General features: G+C 44.1%; 1 protein-coding gene across 3 annotated transcripts in view; it reads right to left on the reverse strand.

Annotated features, from left to right (window-relative positions):
• Positions 1-25,615, reverse strand: part of map4k3a (mitogen-activated protein kinase kinase kinase kinase 3a) — a 205,930-nt gene that overhangs the window by 13,856 nt on the left and 166,459 nt on the right. For 2 of the 3 annotated variants that reach the window (XM_084441508.1, XM_084441510.1), the window contains 8 exons: positions 22,172-22,234; positions 17,024-17,082; positions 12,752-12,790; positions 12,031-12,135; positions 8,853-8,907; positions 8,396-8,579; positions 947-1,050; positions 289-330 (listed from right to left, as the gene is read on the reverse strand). In XM_084441508.1, coding sequence (XP_084297634.1) covers positions 289-330; positions 947-1,050; positions 8,396-8,579; positions 8,853-8,907; positions 12,031-12,135; positions 12,752-12,790; positions 17,024-17,082; positions 22,172-22,234 — 651 coding nt within the window. The remainder of the gene's footprint in view (positions 1-288; positions 331-946; positions 1,051-8,395; positions 8,580-8,852; positions 8,908-12,030; positions 12,136-12,751; positions 12,791-17,023; positions 17,083-22,171; positions 22,235-25,615) is intronic. The other variant, XM_084441509.1, reaches the window with a different exon arrangement.

The raw sequence follows: 25,615 nt of genomic DNA on the forward strand, positions 1-25,615 counted from the left end.
CTGAGACAGAGAGGAGAGACATTACGTATACACTTTATATGTTGGGACTTCCTGCAGCTTCCAGTAAAACACATACTGTATGCACTGTACTACAGGCCAGGGGACTTAAGGTAAAACATGTATATGTTACAGTAAAAGATGTATGTGTTACAGTAAAACATGTATATGTTAAAATAAAAGATGTATGTGTTGCAGTAAAACATGGGTAACAGTAAAACACGTATGTGTTATAGTAAAACATGTTACAGTAAAACATGTATGTGCTGCAGTACGGGCCGGTGGACTTACGTGGACTTTCGGGGTTGGTGGAAGGCCATTGCTGATTGGCTTCTGAACAACAATACATTACATCATTAATATGAAGGTCATCACACAATAATTACCAATGCTATCTCTCTATACCACAGTCATGCACATACACACGCACACACACACACACACGCACACACACAGGCACCCACACACACACACACACACAGGCACCCACATACACATACACACAGACCCGCACGCGCACACACAGACACGCACTCAGACAGACAGACAGACAGGCAGGCAGACACACACACACTCACACATACACACACAAACACCTCTCCCTCTTTAGCAGCACTACAGAACACTTGGAACTGGACTGTAATGATAATTAATGTATAAGAGTTAAACAGAATGGCAGCTCTTTTCGTCTGTTAGTTTGGCTCTGGGGTTCATCTAAATATTCTCTTTTAAGAAATATGAAAATTAATGTGAACTCTGGAAGGGCAAAGCACTTCTTCATTCAATATTTTTGTTGCACAAAACTGTAAAAATACAAGTTTCTGCCAAGCGCTATATAGTAGTGCTTGTATAATGACGCATACGAGTATTTATCAAGTATCAAGAACTGCATTATTTCTAAGTCAACACAACAGATATACCAGAAATGGGCCTAGAAGTCCATTCTTACCGGAATATCTTTCTTATCTTTCCTCGTGGTACCACTAGGGGGCATAGTAGGCTGCTTCTCTGCCCCGGCATCACCACTCACTTCTGTCGAACTCACTCCATTGCCTGCAGGAAAGTCAAGCAGGTTATTGATTAAGGCGCCTGGTAAACAACATCCACAACACACTGGAGTGACTGGCCAATCAAAAGAGATTGCAATAAAAGAGTGATGCCTGTCACTGCAACCGGGCCAATGTCGACATTCTCTTCTACCTGTACCGTTGTTGGTGGAGCACATATTTGATCATAATCTATTACATCAATTAAGCTACTGAGTGGGTTATGTGATTTTAACATCCCCAAATCCGACCCGAACAATGGCTACTGCCGTGACAGCAACTTGTACTCTATTCAACATGGAGGAATTCAGCTTGGGTGAGAAAGTTGGCAGCCAGACTACTTGAGGTAGCCTGGAAGTGATAATGACCAGTGTGTGTGTGTGTGTGTGTGTGTGTCTGTGTGTGTGTGGTAGTGAGTCATGCTGGGTTGAAGTGGGTGTGTGACATTATGCATGCCAACACCAGCTCCGGCCGGACTAAAAATACTGTGGCAGCCGCATGGGGTGATGAGATATGGCTAACAGGGATGGGTAACAAACGATGCTAACAGAGATGGCTAACAGAGGCAAGATGGCTAACAGAGATGGTTAACAGAGGAGAGATGGCTAATAGATGAGATGGCCAACAGATGAGAGATGGCTAACAGAGATGGTCACAGAGGAGAGATGGCTAACAGAGACGGCTAACAGATGGTTAACAGAGGAAAGATGGCTATCAGAGATGGTTAAAAGAGATGGCTAACAGAGATGACTAACAGAGGAGAGATGACTAACAGGAAGACACTTTGGAAAAGATTGATTGGCAAGCTGCAGGGGTGTGGGAGGCCTCTGGTTGGTAGTGGACGGATGCTTTATGATTGGGATGGAGGTGTGAAGAGGGACAGAGCTTTCCAGGGGATGTTGCTGTGATATCAGCCTCCCTGAATGCATGCTCGCACTCAATATTTTCGTTATCACTGTGTGACTTGGGGTAGTGATGACCAGCTCTGGGTCTGGAGAGCAACACGATGTGCAGGGCTTTTGTCAGCTCAGCACTAATAGAATTAATTCAGATTAACAACTTATAGACAGCCAACTCAGATAGATAGGGAAGCTACCATGTGATTTTTGAGATTCCTTGACCTGCCCTCTCTTGGTGAAATGCAGAATGGCATCTTAACTGCAGAAATCACTACAGAAGAGATAGAAAGGGCAATATCTAATCTTAAGGCAAACAAATCGGCAGGTAGTGATGGCTTGCCAGAAGAATGGTACAAAGCCTTTCGACAGGACCTCATGCCATTACTCTTAGCCTCATTCAATTATACTCTCAGAGGGCATTTCCCCTCCATCTTGGATTGAAGCGATTATAACAGTACTTCCCAAGGAGGGCAAAGATAAAGAATTATGTAGCTCTTTCCGATCAATATCACTCCTGAATGTTGACTATAAGTTGTATGCCTCTATTATTACAAAAAGATTGGAAAATTTCTTACCAGAGCTAATAGACATGGACCAAACTGGATTTATTTCAGGTCATCAGACCCAGGACAATATAAGACGAACATTACATGTTATGAACCATATAAAACAGGGAAAAATCAACTCAGCCTTCTTAAGCCCAGACGCCAAGACGCTTTCGACTGCGTGAACTGGGAGTACTTATTCTTGGTATTGGAGAGGTTTGGATTCAAGGAAGAAGTAGTTAAGTCTTTTAGAACACTATATACGAGACCCATGGTGAGAATAAAAATAAATGGTTGTTTAATGGAACGAATCACACTAGAACGTGGCACACGCCAAGGGTGTCCGTGTAGCCCCGCCCAGTTTGCGATTTTTATCGAACCGCTAGCCCAGGCAATAAGGGAAAACCCCAACATACAATTTTATGAGATTATATGGAGCAAACTACCAGCCCTTAAACATTCAAATTAAAAAAAGATATAGAAAGATCGTCGTTACCCCCCTTAGATTTTAGCTCTAGAATAGAGTCAGTGAAAATAAATATAGTTCCTAGAATATTGTAACTCTTTCAGTCCTTGCCGGTCAAAATACCTGCCAAACAGTTTAATGAGTGGGACAAAATGGTTTCAAGATTCCTTTGGGCGGGGAAGAAACCAAGAACTAGATACCTTGAAGCCATTCATATCGCTCACCCTGCGAACATGGTTTGCAATCATGAAGAAATTCGAGATAGAAAGAAGGATTAAGGTCCTGAGGTGGTTTGCCTTTGAAAATGGATTTAAGCCATAGTTATATGACCAACCATTCAGAGAATGGGCTCGCTGTGGTATTACATTGTTCTTTACTATTTTAGAAGATGGGGGACTTGTGAGCTTTCAAACCCTAAAGGATGGATATGATTTAGAGAACAAAGACCTTTTTAGGTAACTACAGCTACGGCAGTACTTCCTGAAAGAGGTAAAGGTACCTGAGCTCTTTGTGCCAGCGGACGGTCATAAACAGGTAATCATCCAGATATGCAAACATAAATCAACTAAAACAGTGTCTAAATAAAACAATAGCTTGGTTCAGGCCAGATCTAACACCACTGGGTACATACAAATAAGATGGGGAAAACTATTTAAATATTACTGTAGTATAACTGAAGATGAATGGGAGTATAGGTGTATGACACAATGTAGTTCAACTAGCTCCAAAACGTGGAGAGAATTCTGCTGGAAAAACCTAACTAGATTCTTTATAACCCCCCAAATCAAATCTCGACAACTGGGCATAGAACAACCTTGTTGGAGGCAGTGTGGCCACAATGGGGCAGATCACTCTCATATTTTTTGGAACTGTCCAAGTAATCAATTGTATTGGCAGAATGTTCACTTTACTATGGAGGGTATACTGTGTTTAAAAAGCTCCAAACCTTTTCTTTTATGTATTTGGGTAACCTTCCTGAGTTGGTAGGAGGAGATATATATTTGGTTAAGATATTCCTCGCAGCTACTGTAGCAAGAAAGCAATTACACGTCGTTGGCTTCAACAAGATTCAACAAACAAAGAAGGCTGGATGAACATTGTAGGAGGAATATACACAATGAAAAAACTGACTTTTCTTCTTCGACTACAAAAGGACAGGTTCCTAAAGTACTGGAGAAAGTGGAACCTCTTACGATATTCAGTTGATGATGTATGATGATGTAGGCAAGTCCTTCTGTGTCAGGCGTTTAATGTCTAGGTATATTGTTGATACCAGTCCTCTGTTCGGGGATGTGGATGTCCATTTTACAATTGGGTGAGTCTGTACATTGGCGTCCCATGGCACCCCGCTTGCACGTAGTGCAGACCGCAGTTGAAGGTATAAAAAGAAGGAAGTCCTGGGCACCCCAGTGCACAGACACAGTTCCTGAAAACGAATAAGCCTTTCTGACGTAAATATGTCCCCTAAGTGGTTCACCCCTTTTGCAGCCCAAGCCGCTGACTCAAATGGTTTACCACCCATCATATTGCCCCGATTTCTCCACAAGGGGCTGTTGGCGTGCTACCTCCAATCCCCATTTAGGTATTTCTCAACTCCCCTGAAAGAACTTATCGTGTATGATATGACTGGACCGAATTGTGATTTGCATTGCTTGTTAGTCAAGCCGGAAAACAGCACATCTTGTAATTTAAGTGGGAATATCAATTCTCCCTCAATGTCTTTCCATGCAACTGATGCAGAGTGGTCAAACCATGTTTTGAGCGGGCACAGTTGGAATGCTTGATGGTATGCAAATACATTTGGAAGGGCAAGTCCCCCTTCAAGTTTAGGTCTCTGCAAAGTAGATAGTTTAATCTTGGGGTGTTTGCCGTTCCAAATGTATCTGCGCAGTAGTTTATCCACCTTCTTCCAGTATCCTACCGGTGGCGGAAGCGGTATCATCATGCTTATGAAGTTTATACGAGGCAGGACATTCATTTTAACAGAGGCAATCCTTGTCTGTAGCGAAGCAGGTAGTTTAGCCCATACATTAACATCCCTTTCAATGGCTCTAAGGATATTCTCGTAGTTGGATTTTACTATGTTTGGGAGGGAGTTTTGGATCTGAACACCCAGATATATTATCTCCTCTCTAACAGGGATCACTTGGGGTAGTGAGTGTATTCCATTCTTAGCAGCCTCATTTAGTAGCACCAATGCAGATTTTGTCCAGTTAATCTTCTAGCCAAACAGTTTCCTAAAATCTTCTAATGCAGACATCAATGATGTTATTGATTCGTTGATATCTGACAAATAAATTAGGACATCATCCGCAAAGGCAGAAATGGTGTGCAGTGAGGACTTAATTTGAATAGGGGCAATAATTTGGTTATCTCTAAGGTGTTGCACTAGTGGCTCTAATGATAGTATGAATAGACTAGGAGAAAGCCCGCAGCCTTGACGGGATCCCCTGAATATGGGGAACGGATCAGAGTGTAGACCATTAGTTATAACCATGGCTGTTGGATTGGCGTACAGGTTTGTATCATGTTTATGAAGCCTTTACCCATACCGAATTTCTCCAATACTGCCCATAGATACTGCCACACGAGCCTGTCAAAGGCTTTTTCAGCGTCTATTGATAGGATAGCACTTGGGGTGTCTTGATGTTGCAACTCATGTATAACATGTAAAAGATGCTGAATGTTGGTTTCATTCTTTCATGAAACTAGTTTGGTCCCCATGTATCAGCTTGTCCATATATCTTTCCAAACGCAGCGCTAACACTTTGGAGTAGAGTTTTTTGTCTGAATCAATTAAGGATATCGGTCTGTAATTGGTGCAGTCTGTGTGATCCTTTCATTTTTGGGGGATCAGTGTTATTAAAGCATTGTTAGTGTGGTCCAGAAAAGAACGTTTTTCAATGGCTGAAGCAATGGAACTGAGCAGCACTGGCCCCAAGAGATCCCAAAACTGTAACAGGAGCACTGGCGGGATGCCGTCCGGCCCCGGTGACTTCCCTTTTGTCATTGCAGCGCAGATTCTAATTCCACTTAAGAAAAAGGTTGACTGAGATCTAGAGATTCCTCTTCATTCAGGGTGGGTAGATCCAAATTGTCTAGAAACTGTTTGCATCTCTCTGGGTCAAAATCTAGAGTCGATTTATATAAAGTTTTATAGAAGGAGTGGAATGTCTTGTTAATGCTTGTGACTCTGCCTGCTTTAATTTCAGAGCTAGGAGTTTGCTGGGCCTACTGCCATTAAAGTAGTAGTTCTGCCTTACCCTATGCATAATGAACTCCGCCCGTCTCCTCATTAGATCATTGAGCTCTAATCTGGCCAGTTTCAGTTCTCTGTACACTGAATCAGAATATTTACTTTTCATCTGTTTCTCAAGTGACTGGCACAGCTCTTCCAATAATACTATCCTATGGTCCCTCTCTTTTTGTGTGTTGGCTGTAAGCCGAAGGAGTGGGAATCCTTTTTGTCCGTGCGTCTTGCGGTCTGTTGTTGACCTGCAATTCCATTGCTGCTACCACAAGAGGCAGTAGTCCCAGAACATCAAAAACAAAAGACTCCACTGACCCCTACATGCGTAGTTTCTCTCCCTATCGGCGTGTGTGTACGGGGTGTGCAGGGGGGGGTTGCGGGGCATTGGGAGTAATAACAATGTCGGAGAAGACACTGTGCAAGACCCCACGGTACGCTACTGCATTATAGACACAGTCCTCATTACAATAGGAGTAGGTCACTTCAAATCCTATAGTAATTCATTTTGGTATAGGATGTGATGCACCAGTCGCTCTACGCCTTTGTGGTTTATTTTCAGTGATTAGACTGACTGTTGACTGGCACAGCTTTAGGTGGTGATGGAGAAATTAGCTTAATGTATTGATGCTTTTTTGTGCGTGACTTAGTGCCAGCGCACCTAGTATAGCGTTCGTCCGGTCATCACTCCCTCCCTCCCTCCCCTCCGTTACTGCGGACAATGTTGGCCTGCATTTCTCTGTTGGCACCACAAGAGGCAGTAGTCCCAGCACACCAAAATCAAGAAGGAAACCAAAATCAACCCGCCGATCTACACTGCACAAGTAGAGTAGTGGTGAGAGCATTGGACTCCCACCCTGGAGACTGGGGTTGAAGACCCGGTGGGGATGACTTTATGGGACTATACCCCAAACCTCCACATGTTCATCCTTTCACTCCAACCTTTACCCCTTGCCTTATAGATCAGATCCTGTCCCAACCCCAACCCATATTCTAACCCCAACCCACACTAGGGACTGGAAGAAGGACACCAAGACCCACCCGCCGATCTCCACTGCACAAGTAGAGTAGTGGTGAGAGCATTGGACTCCCACCCAGGAGACCGGGGTTCCTGGTGGGGATGACTTTATGTTATCATCAGTGTAACTGCTTTAGCCACTGACCGCTACCATTAATGTTATGGAAGCTGCTGCTAGTTGTTGTGAGCCCATGAGCTAACTGGCTATCCCGCTCTTATTGTGCTGGATTAGCATTGGAAGCATTGGAACTGATGTGTCCAGGTGACAAGACCTATCTTTATTTATCAAACATTACCGTCCTACCAGTCCCGCACAGAAACAAGCCAGCCAACACACATAAGCCAGGCTCGACCTGGCCTGGTTTGAGATGGGAAGTATAGGACGATGTGAAGTTTCTTATAAACCCCTTAGTTGCCATCCAGACATATCTTGAATCCTCTACTGAGCCGATGTTGTGTTCTAGGAATTCAGGCAGTTTTTCTCTAAACTGGGTGATGAATGTTTGATTCCTGCAAGAGTGTCGCGTTAAACCTCCATCTAGGTGTTTTGTTTAATATGAAGCTCAGGTCTATTGTCGCCATCAATGGATGATCAGACATTATGACTGGTAGTATCAGCACCGGTTCCACGCTGTCCTTCAGATTCCGTGAGAGCAGGAAATAATCTATTCTCGAGTGTGACTTGTGGTAAGATGAGAAACACGTGGTAATCTTTGGCACCCGTATTCCACACACACCATATATCTACTAAATTAAGGTTCTCTAACATAGAAGAACCCCCGGATTGGTTCCCGTGGAAAAACAGTCTCCTGAAGTAATGAGCAGTAACGTTAATGTTAGTAGAATAAACACAGCCATAAGTACTGGAGAAATAAGCTCAGTAATAAATATTAAACAAGAAAAGATGTGTTTCTCAGAGAAAAATATGTTACTGCTGTTCTTCCGACTGGATTTGGCAAAAGTTTTGTTACACTGATTGGCTGAAAGATTTAGTCTGTCAAGGCAAGTACTCCCGCCCACTGAAATTGCTTGAGATAGATGACTGATCTGTGGAGAGAAATTAAATGAGAACTTGCAAGATCAGGATAGTCTCATGAGGCTAAGAGCTGCCTACATCTCCCAGGGTGCACTTGTACTCCAACGATGACACCTCTGGTTGAGCATGCTCAGTACCTACCTAAGCTGCTGAGTTTGTGCGGGGAGAGTTTGGGGGGCGGCGGCCGGGGAGGTCCATGTGTGGCAGACCGGGCGGGGCTTCCTGACGTTGGACAACGCTTTATGGTCCCCTGGTGGTTGTCATGGTCACTGGGGGAGCCCTTGTGAGCGGGGGAGTCTGGCAGAGGTGTGGGAATTGACTTCGCCTGAGAGAGAGAGACACAATAGAAGAGTAGCACGATCCGGGTGAATCATCTCGATTGTTGGCGATGCCGGTCAGTCCAGAAATGAGCTACAGTTCAATAGAGAGTTCGAGACGATATGGGGGTGATTACTCCCGACACAAAATGAAATATTTATGTATATTCTGAGTTACTACTGTAGGTAATTACATTATTCTCATTACTCTTTAGATTAGCATTGAGGATTGAGCAAACAAACGGTATATGCTGTAAATAATGTCATCCAGTGACCAGTACCTGGGTCGGGGGCGGCGGTGGAGGAACCTTGGGTCGCATGGTTGAGCCCTTAGAGCTGAGAGAAACTATTTGATTAACCACAAAACACCTCTTGGCCCAAATAAAAGCTACTATCCAGGCCGCATCAAAGCATTCTTCCAAAGAAAATGCTAATGTGACACAGGATAACATTTGATTAATGTGCATTACAATAGTAATAGATTAACAGAATAATATGCATTACATTAGTAGATTTCAGTATGAGTATTGCTTTCCCAAAGGTCATATGACTAGAAAGACTCAGTGAGATTGTGCAACTGTGTCAGATGGTGGCTGCTGGGGCTAAACGGCACCTTTGCTTTTACAGATAAGCTTGTTGGATGGCGAAAAGGACAGTGATGACTTTCTACAGTGAGAATACATAATTGACATACAAAGACAGCACGCATCTGAGGGCGATATGGGAGGACAGGAGCAGACTAGGGCATCGGTGCCAGACCTGGGTCAAAGGCATTGCTGAAAATATATTTGGGGAATGTTGGATTTATCTCTTTATTTATCGCTGTCGGACTGTACTGTTGAGTCAGGATTATGGGCATTTTTTCATTTCTTTTCATTTTTCAATCAAAAACCTTTATTTATACTCATGAGTATTTTTTACACAGAGACACAAATCAAATCAATAAAACAAATGCAACGTACAATAATAATAATAATAATAATAATTTAAAAGTTGAAGTACATAGGTCTAGAGCCATGGACTTAAACTCTGTGACTGAAGGAAGGACCTCAAGCTTTGGTCAGTAGTACATCTGGTAGTACAGTCAGTAGTACATCTGGAGGACTGCTATGTTACTACAGTAGTACATTTGGAGGACTGCTATGTTGGTACAGTAGTACATCTGGAGGACTGCTATGTTGCTACAGTAGTAGATCTGGAGGACTGCTATGTTGGTACAGTAGTACATCTGGAGGACTGCTACTGTATGTGTGGCTGGTACACTAGTACATCTGGAGGAGGACTGCAGTGTGTGGCAGGTGCTGGGAGAGGACTGCTGTGTGTGGCTGCTGCAGTACAAGGGCAGAGTGTTGGGAGTTTGCCTAATCTAGGGCGAGAGCTCCTCAATGATTCGATAATGATCATGAATAAATATTTACCGTACATTCATAAGTCACATTATAAATCGCATTACTGTTACCCAAACAGCCGTTTTGTAAACTAGACGTGAAGGTACCATTCCGAGCAGGCCAACTAATTAAAAACAAACACAAGCAAACGGCCCTTTGTAGGACATGACGGTGTAAGATGTTGCAGTAACACTCGACTTTGAGGGTCGTACTGAAGATGATTTAGAGATGCTCAACTAACTATTAAAGGGGCACACATTTAGAAGCACAGTCACGCTTGTTTCAGTTCATATTATTTAGATTAAAGCGGCTCAATGTAGTATTTTAACCTTAAAATAACAGCTTCAAAATCATTTTGATGGTACACTGTCAGAAAGTTGCTTCTTTTGTTTCCACCCATCCCCCAAAATGCTTCTTCTTGAAATAATAAGTTTGGAGTAGCGGGCCGCTATTTTTGCGGAAAATCCGTAACGCTTTACGGCATTACTTTACACACCAACCTCCGCTGGCTATTGCTAAAATAATAGTAGAAATTCTCAAATCACAGTGTTATACACATCATGGTGGATGCGAAAAGACCAAAGAGGAACATCACAGAAAGAGACAGATCCAAAAAAGAGAAAGAGACCAAGCCAGAAGCCAAACTAGAGTTAATATTGGTTTGGCTTTTACTTGCTGGTGGGAGCTTGAAAAGGCTGCAAGACTGACACAGAGCTGGCCTCTTTACTGTTGAACTTGTACTGTAAATACTGTACTATTGTTAGCTAGCCTAATATAGGCTAGCTAGCTTGCTATGTCTTATGTTGAAATCGCTTGATGTTTGGCTGTGCTAGCTGTGAATGTATGAGGATGCATGTAATCTAGCTAGCTTGGGGCACCATGTTCCCTAGCTAAATTTCAAACTGGTAGTGTAGTAACTTTTTAGACTAATTGCTAGCGAGTTAGCGTGCTGACGAAGTGTAATGAAAGGCTATGAGTCTGGCTATGAGTCTGACTCTTATGTTGTTAGAATTGCTTAACGTTTGGCTGTGTTAGCTGTGAATGTCTGAGGATGCATGCTGACTACATCGCGTGTGTTAGGCTGACGTTTGCTTGCTAGTGTAACAGTTGAGTTAGAGTTGGCGATCTGACAAAGTGTATGGTATGTATGTAGAATTTAGTTAGTTTTGTTAGGTAACTTATTGCAGCACTAGTTGGCTATACACACAATAGGATTGTCAGGAGCATTGTGCAGCATTTTATGACTAGTTGGCCACACGGATTGTCAGGAGCCATGAAGTGCAGCATTGTATGATTTGTAGTTACCGCATTTGGAGATGGATGCATGCACGTGTGTGTGTACTGTTGCAAGTTGGGCCAACGAGGCTGTCAATAGGCCGACATTAGTTGTGACTATCACATACATTATATCTAGGAATATATATATATATATATATATATATATATATATATATATATATATATACTAATTAGGCCCTTTTATTCAAGCTATCAACTGTTTTCTGTTGTCTCATGTGGGTGTTTGGGGACTGGTTTCACAAATGCAGGCGTGCAGCTGTACTGAACAATTTTACGACGGTTGTGCAAAAGTGAACCTGTAGGGTTCACAAAAACACCACATCCTACATTGGGCTGCTTTAAAAGTTTCAATTCTGTGTGTAATTCTTTTTAAAATCCCAGGAAGATACACAGAAGACGGAATCGCGGAAAAACCTCAAAGGGCAAACCAGTCCAATGCCCTTTGCAGTTTTTCTGCGATTCCATCTTCTGTAAAGGGAAACAGCTACACTGACTGGGATTTTTAAAAGCCCTACACATAATTTAAGCATTTAATCTAAATAATATTAACTAAACCAGGTGTTACTGTGCCCCTTTAACAAGCATCCTACAAACAATGTCCACTAAAGCTCAACTTCTACCTGTTAATGCATATCATTTTCAATTTTCAATTATTTACACAGGTCGATCAGTTAAGGTATCGACGGAGTAGGTAGTACGCTAGTTCATCAATCCTCAGTGGATCCTCCGTGGGGGCGCCTGTAGAAGTGCCATACTGTACTATGAGACTTACTGTGGCACATCATTGTCGTCATGGTTATCAGCACCAGAATCCTCATCCTCTTCATCACCCCCGTCCTCTTCCTCCTCTTCGTCCTCTAAGTGAGTCTCGTGTCCCCTGAGGGAGAGGAGGAGGAAGACAGGAGCACTGCTCAGACAGTGTGCCAGCTTGGCTTTAAAGGGATAGTTCAACATTTTCACAATGAGCACGGCTGGTGGTGCACTGGAAGTGAGATTCATCTAGTGGGTGTATGCAAGCGAGGAATCAGGTGAGACTGTTCACGTTGAACCATCCAGGTGGGCACTCCCGTTGGTCCCAAGGACATTTGAGAGACAAGAGGAGTAATTCATCAGTTCAAAGCATGCTGAACTCCGACTAATCAAATTAACTGGCATTTAATACAGTACAGCATGGATGTTATTTGTTGGTGGATATCTAGAGTTCATTTCAAAATAAGGTCTTACTCAGTGGCAAGTGATCTATGTCCCCTTTATTAGTCAATCAAGAACTCCATTTCACCCAGACCAGCACGGCGTCAGAGGGTTAGGTTTACATCAAATATTGAGCAGTGCGAGAAGCTGCTCCAAGACAGGTGAGAGAGGAAGAGGGAGAGGGAGGCAGAGAGAGCGAAGGATGATGGAGAGATGAGAGGAACAGAGAGAGTGTTTGTGACTGAGATAGAGAGTGAGAAAGACAAAGAGAAAGACAGGGGCCATGATTAAGAGCTACCTACCTTTGGTTGAGCTCCTCTTCCACTGATTTCAACAGACTCCTGTTGATGAGAACATTTAGGATTAAAAACAACGTTCTCATCTATGAAGAAGGCTCAACGCAGGGTAGTGGGGGGGCGGAGGGGCAATTTCCACAAAGACGACTGACAAAGCCTTTTTATTGACTTGAAAAGGAGTGATGCAGGCCGTTGGTGGTAAAGCATTCAAAACTATTTTTTTCCTCCGTTTCAAAACTCGTATTTTCCTCCGATTATACTTTGAAGTACTCAAGTGTCTTAGTATTTAAAATTTCAGGAAAAACCACATTCCTTTTGGGCAAAGAACAATGGCGGTTCACTTTACCCCTGACAAAATTCTAAATTCTCAGTGGTAGTTAATAATTTAGAATGAGCCAGGGGTCGTACCCAGAGGGCACCTTCAGCGATGCCGGCAGAAAGGACTAGAAAATGATTTGGCCCACGGTAGAATGTTGGGAAAACGGTGGAAAAACGTTGGGATACTAAATAGTAAGTTAGTAACTAAATACTAAATAAACTAAATAAACAAACAACACACAAATATGTTGAGTGCTGTGCATAAAAATATATGTGTGGTGCATTAGAGGATAGGGTGGATTCCCGACTGGCAGTGTTGTGGTTGGTAGTCCTATAATGGCCGCATACTGTACAACAACACAATCTACTGCAATAAAAATGAAGTCTCTGACGTACTTCAGGCGAGGCACAGATGTCAACGCCGGGCTAATCACACCCCGTATGATGCAACCCACCAGCTGACTGTCAGTTGTCATAGCATTGGTTCAGCTCGCTAGAGCGCATGTATTTAAGCTGTCAAAACACGTCATTGTTTGCTCTTGCCATTACTGCTGATCGCTCGTATCTGCGCGCTCGCTGCTTCCGCGTTCTCTGCTCTTGCGTCCGCTCTGCCATTACTGCTGATCGCTCGTATCTGCAAGCTCGCCCCACCTCCTCCCCTGCTCCGCCTGTGTTCTGTCGATGTCGTCTCTGTCGTCGTCGTTGCTCTCTGTTCCGGGGGTATTGTTGCTTTCTTCTGGTATTCCACTATGCGTCGGCTAGTGGAAGCCGGGGAATTACACTAGCTTAGTCTCTGTGGCGCTCCGTGGTGATCGTGTGCCGAAACATCTCCGAAGGGCCATCCAGCGGTCCCTCCGGTCACCATGGAGGCAGAGACACTAGGCTGTATCTCCTTCGGACTCCACGAAGCGCTGGCCCGTGGAGGCCAGGGACTATAATGTACAGCAGTCCCCCTGTGGCACTCTTTGACGGTCTTAGTGGGCTGAGTTACCTCCGAGCGTCTTCCCGATCGCGGCCCACTCTGATCGTCATAGAGGCAGGGGGCTAGATGCCGTTCCCTCTTCCGGCCCGGCACTCTGGGCCAAGCGGCCCAGAGGGGGGGAACATCTAGATTGCTGCTTTCCACATGTGTGGAAGTCAGGGGGCCCCCCGAACAGATCACACCGCCAAAATTAATATGCGTAAAAAATGTATATGCTGTATATTCCGGCTTTCGTTCAGAGCAGACGCTTTTGTTGCTTGCTCCTGCTCTTGTATTTTTCTATCTCCCCTTACTTTGTAGTTCTTTTTTCTGTGTATTTTCGAATCTAAACATGGGATTGATAAGCTGGTCTCTCAACGCAATCGACAAAATCTTTTCAACACGAAACTCAGGACCGGGGGAACCTATGTGCCCAGACGGGACATTTGCTGCGGGCTACACCAAGGACGCGTGGGACAAGTGGCAGGTTCTGTGCCTGGCGCTCCTTTCAATAGAGGACATTGAAGACATATTTGCCTTAATGATAACAGGACATCTGCTCCTCGGACTGAGCATTGCCCTGGTCTATCGAAGAATTGGGAAGACGGCAGCCACTCTAGCCCAAAGGGTGCACGTCATGCTAATGGAGCTGGGCAGAGCAGTGAGTAATCTACCTGTGGTGATTTCTGAACTGAACTGTAAGATTGATACCGTGTTGGAGAAACTCACGGCTATGCAAGGCGACGTGGAAGAGCTGAGGACCAGGCTCCATAGAGAGACCCATTACAGAGAGGAATGACCATTGGAATCTGTTGTTCTTCCCCCTAACCCAAACATCTAATCAACTTTCTGGCTCCCGACCGGCCGTCAAGGCTGTTTCGCCAAACTCCCCTGAAGATTCACAGACTAAAGAGGCTCTGCACCCCCCACCCTCCTCCCTTCCCTCCCCATGGACTCCTGTTGACTTTTGGTCTTGAGGCTGATCGAGGGCGTCTCCATAGCAACCTGCTGTTATCGCTAAGACATTCCGTCCGAGTCTCCTCAGCCAGAGGTCTTCAGGCATACACACACACACACACATGGACTGAACTCACAGACTCAGAAACACACACACACAAACACGCACATCACACGCACCCACCCCCTCCCGCACTTTGTTAGGAAGCATGATGGCGGCGCTACGCCCGACAGCAGCCAGCCACTCTCCAATTCCTGGCGTTTCTTGTTAATCTGTTCGTTTGCAGTCCTTTGTTTTTGTGTGTCTCCCTTTGTACCTGGGCTGCGACCCGGGCTGATGTAACAGTTGGTTGGGGGGCGCATTATAAATAAAAATAACATAACATATATTATTGCATGCTAATAAATGGGTACATTTTGACTAAAGTGATCTCGACTGAAATGGTGTTGTGTATTAAGCGAGTAAGTAGTATGTAGTAAGTAAGTATGCAGTGGCTGGTTGACTACCTACGGTACGTAAAGCAGAGTTACTAGCGTCCCTGGTTGACTACCTATGGTACGTCAAGCAGAGTCCCTGGTTGAGTTGGGCGCTGCCTGTTGCCCATCTGTTAGCATAACTGGCCTGGACACGTCTCGTCTCTTTCTCACTTGCGTGTCATTCCATCTGCCAGAATCTTGGCTCTGCGTCCCTGGTGTGGCCGTCTGCCAGTGTGTGTGTGTGTGTGTGTGTGTGTGTGTGTGTGTGGGTGGGTGTGTACACAACAATAGGGAGGTTTTCATCTTTTATCGCAAATTTTGTTTGTGGTACTGTAAGTCATGTGTACACTTACACACGATGCATGTCACAATATGAGTGTATTCTTAGGATCATGTTGATAAGCACACATGCACACACACACACACACACACACACACACACACACACACACACACACACACACACACACACACACACACACACAGACAGACAGACAGACAGACAGACAAAGAATTGAATATCTATGACAAAGCAAGAATGAGACTAAAAAGATGAGGGTGGCACATGGTTGCTTCTCTATCTCTTTCTAACCATCTCTCTCTATCTCTCTCTCTCTCCTTCCCTCCACCTCTATCTTTCTCACAATCACATTCGCACACTCCCTCCTTTGCACACTCATTCTCATAAATACCCTCCCACTCACAGCAACAAGGCTCAATTTGCTGCGAGATCTACAGTATGCGTCACAAATGCTAATCGATAATGGCCCAGACTAAACAGGTAAGTTGACTAAACGCGTATGGTAACAGCTTGTGCTTGAGGTACAAGGTGCTTCCTCACCAGCCATGCTGGCTCAGTTAGAGTACCGTAACCCCTTGACAGTGGCCTGGACAAGATCACACACACCGGTACACGTTAGCCTGAAGACATCGCTCAAGAGTCTCATCACAACCTCAAACACTATTAAGATATATATGATCAAGACTCTCTCTGTAGTCAGAATCAGAATTTGTTTATTGCCAAGCAGTTTTTCAACATGCTACGAATTTGTTTTCGGTCGTGGTGCATAACATGGAGATAACATTGGACAGGGTGCAGGGACGAAACAGGACAATGCAAAGACAGGACAGTGCAAAGAGTGAGTACAAAAATCTAGTGCAAGAAAAAGGATACGCTAAGAAAAAGAACAATATACAAAAAACAGTGCAGTCAGTGTATACAGTGTGTATGCAGAGTGTAATGTGTGAGTGTGTGTATGTGTATATGTGTATATGTGTATATGTGTGTGTGTATGTGTATATGTGTGTGCAGGGTCTTCTTGAGAACCAATAGTTCTTGAGCCTAGTGGCCCATCTCCTGGTTCCTTAGCGTGAGGCAGCTTGATGTACACCCCCTGGACATGATGCTAATCCCCCAATCCAACCCTTGATGCTAAGTGCCAAGCAGGGAGGCATTGAGTAACATTTTTTATAGTCTTTGGTGTGACTCGGCTGGGGATCGAACCCCCAACCTCAGGGCGGACACTCTAACCAAGGCCATTGAGCTGGTGCAGAGTCTCACTTACTTGTTTCCACCCAAGATGGAGCCTTTGGGAGATCTGTCTTCATAGTCCATCTGCAGGCCCTAGGAGTCAAAGGTATGGTAAGAGAGGGGAGTCAGAGAGGATGATATGTTCTTAGCCGGTAGACAAACATACTCCAGGAGCTTGCTCGATCGCCTCGTTGAGAGGGGTCAGGGAAGAATTTTTACAGCTCACTTATCTGGCCCTCGGGTGATTACTGTTTTTTTGCTTCCCTCTGGAATATGTAGGGGTGGGATGTCTGCCCACCTCCCTTGTTCTCTGTAAAGCGCATTGTGTTGCCTCTGGGTATGAAATGCGCTATATAAATAAAGCTTTGATTGATTGATTGATTGATTGATATGGTGGGAGGAGGAGTCAGAGAGGATGATATGGTAGGAGGAGGAGTCAGAGAGGATGATATGGTAGGAGGAGGAGTCAGAGAGGATGATATGGTGGGAGGAGGAGTCAGAGAGGATGATATGGTAGGAGGAGGAGTCAGAGAGGATGATATGGTCAGAGGGGGAGTCAGAGAGGAGGCTTTTATATTTTTTCATTGAGGTGATTTGATAGTTCATACATTATGAACTGAAGTCAATGAATATTTGTTACATCTAGTCTTCACTGGTTAACAAACATTTTGTAAAGACGAATGGCAAGATGAGAGGACACAGAAGTAAATGCAGTGTTTGTTTGGACATCAACAACAAACAGTAGACATGCTGGTTGACATGTCATTTAATGACATGTAAATGAACCCTATGTCAGAAGACATATATTTGAATATCAGATATAGGAACAATATTATTCAATTTTGTTGTGTAACAGTGTTTTGTGCATATGTGATTGTTACAGATTTAACAGTTTTTTTAGTATGGATGAAAGTCTTAGTTTAAGCCCACATGAATACAAATAATTTTTAAACAAACCAAAAGACATACTTGGTCAGGATTAGGGTATGGTCCTGTATCAGCCAAAAGACGGGTTACATTTTAGTTTCATTTCAAGGAGAATTAATTCAAGTGTTTGTAGCATGGCGAATAGAGACAGTAATGACATGAAACTGCAGCTTTAGGACAATGATGATGAATGGACACTATTTGACACACAATGAAGAGACTTGCTACTGTCAGATCCCAAACAACCTTATAAACTACTGTCAGATCCCAAACAACCGTATAAACTACTGTCAGATCCCAAACAACCGTATAAACTACGGTCAGATCCCAAACAACCATATAAACTACTGTCACACCCCAATTAACTGTATACTCTTCTTCATACCCCCAGGACTAAGCTCTGCTCTATGGGAGCTCAGCTGCCCCCCACCTTTGAAATACCCTCCCTGACAATCTGAGGGCACAACAGACTCTGGGTTCTTTTAAGACTGTTCTAAAGACCTACTTATTTAGAAAAGCTTTTTGTATGTGTATATACTGTACGTGTATATATTAATGTGTCTCCTTTTTGATTACTGACTATGTGATTGTTTCAGCACGTTGAGATTGTTTTCACAATAAAAAGTGCTATGAATTATTATTTCTAGACCCCAAACAAATTTAGAAACTAATCTCAAACCCCAAACGACCTCAGCCATATAAACTCCTCAACTTCAGTTTGATGGCTTTTTCAAAAGATTACGAAAAAAAGAAAAAGATCTGAGAAATTAGTCTGGGTAATAATCCTGTCACAGCAGTCTGGGTAATAATCCTGTAGTCTGGGGGAGATGGTGGAACCGTGGAAAAATACATGACAAAGCCCTTTTTCGCCATCACCGAGCTCCAACTCTATCAGCAGTCAAAGGACCAGATAGACTGTCCAGATAGACTGTCCACTGCTAATCTGATCTCTCCCTAAAGCAGACCTCTCAGTCATGACCATCCTGGACCTCATCCCTAAAGCAGACCTCTCAGTCATGACCATCCTGGACCTCCTTTCTGAAGGAGACCTCTCAGTCATGACCATCCTGGACCTCCTCTCTGAAGGAGACCTCTCAGTCATGACCATCCTGGACCTCCTCTCTGAAGGAGACCTCTCAGTCATGACCATCCTGGACCTCCTCTCTGAAGGAGACCTCTCAGTCTCCCTCTTCCCCCGGGTTACTGAAGGAAATTTCCACCTCGTGCAGCAGACTATCGATATGACAGCTATAGTTAGCTATTCACCGCAAGCTTTTATTTCTGCTGAGGGAGCGATTTGCAGAGAGGGAGGGAGGAGAGAGGAGGAAGGAGAGAGGGAGAAAGACAGAGAAGGAAGAGGACAGGGAGACAGAGAGAGATGGAAGGAGAACTGACAGTGGAGATCCAGCTCTTTCCGGCTCAGTGACTGTCACTGTCAGAATGTCACCTCTCTGCCCCTTCCTGTCCCTCTCCTCTCGTTTCTCCGTCTCCCTGTCACCCCTCGTCTGGCTCTGCTGTCACGCGGCACCTGGATTTGATAACTGGACCATCATTTTTCTGTCCTTTCTTGCTGATTCTACCTCTTAAGTAACGATCTCATAGTCGCACAGAAACTCGCTGGCGACATACTGCTGCTGCTCATCCCTTGATGACTAAGTCCAGAGAAAACGACTTACACTTGCTAGCACGTGGGTCACCTCGTCACACTTGGGTCCAATCTTTGAAGCCCTTTCTAAATGACATCATCCGTGCTTGATTGAGCATGCTTAGCACAATGGAGCCAATCAAATATTCCCCATATAGCCCATCTGGCACTCTGTCCAGGCTTTAAGTACAGTATCTGAAAGGATTTAGAAACCCGATTTGAACCAGGTCACTGGTTGTTGCTGTATAGTGTAAACGATAAAGGAACTGCATAGGCATGACTGAATGCAGCTGCACATTAGTTAATTCTATTCATCTAAACACACTCCAGCCAAAGATGTCAGTTAAAAACCTGCTACTAAGCTCCCGCAGTGTGGCTTTAATGTGGAGGTACAGTGTTAATGTGGAGATTCAGTGTTAATGAGGTGCTTTGGAGGTACAGTGTTAATGTGGATGTACAGTGTTAATGAGGAAGTACAGTGTTAATATGGAGACTCAGTGTTAATGTGAAGGTACAGTGTTAATGTAGAGGTTCAGTGTTAATGTGGAGGTTCAGTGTTAATCAGGTGTATTGAAGGTGCAGTGACCATGTGGAGGTACAGTGTTAATGAGGAAGTACAGTGTTAATGTGGAGGTACTGTGATAATGAGGAGTTTCAGTGTTAATGTGGAGGTTCAGTGTTAATGAGGAAGTATGTGTGTTGAGGGTACCGTGTTAAAGTGGAGGGAGGTACTGTGTTAATGAGAGGTCTGTTGAGGGTAGCATGTTAATGTTGGGGGAGGTACCGTGTTAATGACAGGTGTGTTGATGGTAGCATGTTAATGTTTAGGGAGGCACCATATTAATGTGAGGTGTGTTGAGGGTAGTGTGTTAATGCGAGGTGTGTGTTGGAGATACCGTGTTAATGAAAGGTGTGTTGGAGGTACCATGTTAATGTGAGGCATGTTGAGGGTAGCGTGTTAAATGAGGTGTGTTGTGGGTAGCATGTTAATGTGAGGTGTGTTGAGCGTAGCGTGTTAATGTGAGTTGTGTTGAGGGCAGTGTGTTAATGTGAGGTGTGTTGAGGGTACCGGGTTAATGAGGTGTGTCGAGGGTAGTGTTAATGTGAGGTGTGTTAGAGGTACCATGTTAATGTGAGGCGTGTGGAGGGTAGCGTGTTAAAGTGAGGTGTTTTGAGAGTAGCGTGTTAATGTGAGGTGTGTTGAGGGTAGCATGTTAATGTGAGGCGTGTTGAGGTGAAGCGTGTTGAGGGTAGTGTGTTACCGTGATGCAGGGGCTTTATAAACAGGTGCTGAGGCAGCACTCTGGCATCCAGCTCAGAGACTGAACGTCCCCATGGAGGAACACACTATGGCACTCTGGCTCTGCCCTCTACATCCAACCACCCCTCTCTCTCACTCTCTCCATCCCAGCCATTCCCTTGACTCTCCCTCTATCTCCCTCACTTTCCGTCTCCCCCTCCTCTCTTCCTTTCTCTCTCTCCCTCTCTCTCTCTCCACCTCTCTCTCTGCAGCCAGAAACACAGCCCACTGTCTATAAATAAAGCCCGTCTGTGGCCCCAGAAACAACACAGTGTGACAGCCCTTGGTTTACCACTAAATAGGGCAAGGGACTCTCGTCACCCCTCCTCGTTAGTCCACTGTTTGTCATCATCCTTCCTCCCCAAATAATGGAGGTGCACTTCATTTAGATTGCTCCACATGCCACAGGGAAACAGTGTCAGCGTTTTCTGGCCTATTCCATTCCCTTTATAGCAGCAAGCAAGCTGAAATCAAGTGTGCCAAAAGTATTTGGTAAGAAACTTATTTCAGCCCAGGGCCGATGATTTCAGCAGAGTAATCAAAGTGAAATCATGTCACTGCACTGGAGTTTCAAGATAGCGTTTCAAAGTTGTAGGTTGTACTGTAATTAATAAGACGCTGACTCACGTTACATAGATATGAATATGGAACTGAAATATCCAACCGGGTCAAAGGTCATGTATTTATATGGAAAGGCAGATGGAGGAGGCAATGGCACATGACATGAACTGTAATGGGGAGGGAGACGACCAGAATATGTAGCTGAACGAACTGTGGGGCACGAGAAAGCCAGAACGGAATGAAAGATGACAAGAAGCAAGAGAGGTGGTCAGAAAGATGTCAGAGGAAGGAAGAAACCAGGGAAGAGACCAGAGAAGAGACCAGCATGAACCAGAGAGACCAGAGAAGAGACCAGCATGAACCAGAGAAGAGACCAGCATGAATCAGAGAGACCAGAGAAGAGACCAACATGAACCAGAGAGACCAGCATGAACCAGAGACCAGCATGAACCAGAGAAGAAACCAGTATGAACCAGAGAAGAGACCAGCATGAACCAGAGACCAGAATGAACCAAAGGAGAGACCCGCATGAACCAGAGAAGAGACTAGCATGAACCAGAGAGACCAGCATGAACCACAGAAGAGACCAGCATGAACCAGAGAGACCAGCATGAACCAAAGAAGTGACCAGCATGAACCAGAGAAGAGACCAGCATAAACCAGAGAAGAGACCAGCATGAGGAAGGAGCCAGAGAAGAGACCAGCATGAGAATATGAGACCAGCATGAACATAATGAGGGTAAAAGTACCAGATTAGATCTTGCCGTGTAGTACAGCTCCTCCACACAGTCCGAGAAACCGTCAGAGTCGGGCTGTTTAGTAGACCAAGAAAATAATACATATTATTCAAAGGGGTTTTGGGGGGTTGATAACACACACACTCACATGCATGAATTCACGCACACACACACGCACACACACACACACACACACACACACACACACACACACACTCACACACACACACACACACACACTCTCTCTCTCTCTCTCTCTCTCTCACACACACACACACACACACACACACACACACACACACACACACACACACACACACAAGCTCACACGCGTACACACACACACAAACAAGGGGTGAGAGACTATCAGAGAATGATGACTGGGGACAGAAAAAACATGCATTTGGGGCGTTAAGAAAGCAATTCTTTCAGGACCTCGCAACTTAGAAAATAAATCCACCCCAAACCAAACAGACCCTACTCCATTCAAAACTCTAAGGAGTTAGAGAGGCCAGGCTTTGGAAGGAGGGGGACAGAGAGAACATGGAGGATGTGAGGGAACGCTGGGTGGAACGTATTGTACAGTTGGAACGGATCATTGGAGAACTGAAGAACTACTGTGTGACGCAGGCTAGCAGAGCACTAACACACTCCTAATACGACAATTTCACAAACCCACATCATACTCTTCAATTAAAAAGGCACAGTCACGCTTGTTTCAGTTGATACTATTTATGATTAAATGCTTAAATTCAGTGTAGCCGTTTATTAAAAATGCTGCGACAAAATCGTGGAAAAACTTGTGCAAACACGTCCAATGATGTCGCTAGACTAGTTTGCCCTTCGAAGTTTTTCAGCAATTCCATATTCCGTGTAGGGAAACAGCTACACTGACAGTAATTTTAAAAAAGGTCTACACACAGGATTTAAGCATTTACTCAAAACTAGTGCACAGTGCACTTGGAGTTGTCGTCGATCGATCGATGAAGCAAACAATTTACAAAACGAAAAGGCCAGTTATTAAGGGACTGAAACTTTGTATTAGAACGAAATATCCTGCACATGTCTGTCATGGAGGGCGCACCGTGAAATTATTTCCTAATTCAATTTTTCCCTGTCAAATGATTTCCTAATTCCATTTTCCCTGTAAATACATAATGTAAAAACAACAAGTGTCTATGTCCACGCATAAGACAGGCTATTTCCAGTGTTGTGTCGACAAATATCAGTATAGGCTAGCCTACTCGGAATAACTCACAGCAATGGCCTACCAAAAATGCACAAGAAAAAACAGGGTGTTTCACGGATATTGAATATCTAATATTATCTAATAATATTCTATTTAAATGAATAAACATCATCATTTTGTGAGCGCAAACTTTATTATGACTCAGCAGCAAACCGTCAAAATGTTGGACAGACAGAAATAGTGCAATAGTTGTGGGTGTGAATTGTATTGCAGAAATAACCACCAGGGGAAACTGCTGGGTTCGTTCTCATAACTTTAGTGATGCGTCATCAAAATATAGCCTACATGCGGCAGGAAAAGGGCATTCTCTCTATTCCTTCAAATATTCTCTGATCTGAAATAAAGAATAAAGACTCGACTCAACATGGCACATTGCGTTATACAAAGGCATGTGTTATTAGAGTCAATGTAATTTTTCAGCAGGAGGTAGGCTACTCAATGCTGCAGATCAAAGGAATAAGCAATTCCATGGAAGTAATCCTGCAGGTTGAAATGTGGTCCGTCATATTGGCGAAAAGAATGGAGTGTAATTTGTTTAGAGATGCACTTGTGAAGTTCTGGCGAGTAGAGTGGTGACCGACTGAACGACTGCCTGAATTTGTCCCATACAAAGGGTAAACTAGTGCTAAAGGCACATTTCCCTGAAAGCATAGATGTCATAAATGCATTTATTTATTCATTAATTAATTCAAGCCGTTATTTAAAACTCCTTGAGATGGCCTCTTATTGATCTAGGTTATCCATTATTCTATCATTCGATAGACAAAAGCCTTTATTTAGACAGGGAAGAACATACTAAGACCAGTAGCATAGTTATTAAAGTAGCCTACAGTAAGGAAATTACTAATGAAGCCATGCTGAAGTTTATTATTTAATAGCCTATGCAAACTATGTAGGCTATGCAAAAGAAAGGGCCTACTTTTTATGTCACCGCTGATGATTATACGCCTATCCAGCGTTCACAATGAATGAATGGCCAGCAATGTGAATATTGACTTTGAATGATAAGCTATTAGGCTAAAGGCGATCGGCTATTTCAATGGCCTATAAACCTTCAATAGCCGAATTTTAGTGATGTGTCTAAGATCATCAAAATATAGCCTAGCAAAATATAGCATTCTCTCTATTCCTTCCAATATTCACACAGCACAATGTTTTGACAATATGACTGATTATAAGATATCCAATGTAGGCCTATCCAACATGCCAAGCAACCGAATAGAGCCTAGTCAATCGCGGGAATAACTCGGTAGCGGCAGTAGCCTGGCGTGGCCCCAGAATGGCGTGGCTTTGGGGAGAGACCGACCGACCGACCTACCTACCCACCCATCCATCCATCCATAACTCAGATTTTGTTCATGAGGCCAAGTCCAAATGAATGGAGGTGAATGGAAATTTATCCGCGTTGGTAACCAAGCAAACCTGCTCCTCTGCACTTTAATCACACAGGTTTGCTCATTACTCGCAAAAAAATAGACCAGGCGCTGATTCTGGCGCTACAGAGTGCGAGCCGGCTGCGGAGCTCTGGGTAACATGGGTGCCGAAAGGCTTTCACGTGTGAACCCGGCGTTGCGCTCACAAGGTGTGTTAGAGCTAGGCTGGAAAGACAGACAGCAAGTGGAGAATTTTGCCCGATAACAGAGAACAAGTATAAAGCGATGGTGGTGGTGGAGACTGCATTCTTTGTTAAATAAATAGGTTGCTGTTGATGGAGGAAAATGTTGGAATGGGGTGAGAGTGGGATGATAATGGGATGATAGTGGAATGATAATGGGATGATAGTGGTTTGAGAGTCTCTCACCCCTTTGATGCTTTGAAAACACAAAAGCTACAGTTCTGTTCAGTCAGATATGACCTCTAGTGCTGTGAAATCGCATTATAGTTTGTATGAAACCACAGTGCCCCCACACAGCTAGGAGGTGACAGGGTTAATGTTCACACACAGCTAGGAGGTGACAGGGTTAATGTTCACACACAGTTAGGAGGTGACAGGGTTAATGTCCACACACAGCTAGGAGGTGACAGGGTTAATGTCCACACACAGCTAGGAGGTGACAGGGTTAATGTTCACACACAGCTAGGATGTGACAGGCTTAGTACCCACCCACAGCTAGGAGGTGACAGGGTTAATGTCCCCACACACAGCTAGGATGTGACAGGGTTAATGTCCCCACACACAGCTAGGAGGTGACAGGGTTAATGTCTGC

Source organism: Borostomias antarcticus (genome assembly GCF_949987555.1).
Source record: "Borostomias antarcticus genome assembly, chromosome: 7".
NCBI classification, from domain to species: Eukaryota; Metazoa; Chordata; class Actinopteri; order Stomiiformes; family Stomiidae; genus Borostomias; species Borostomias antarcticus.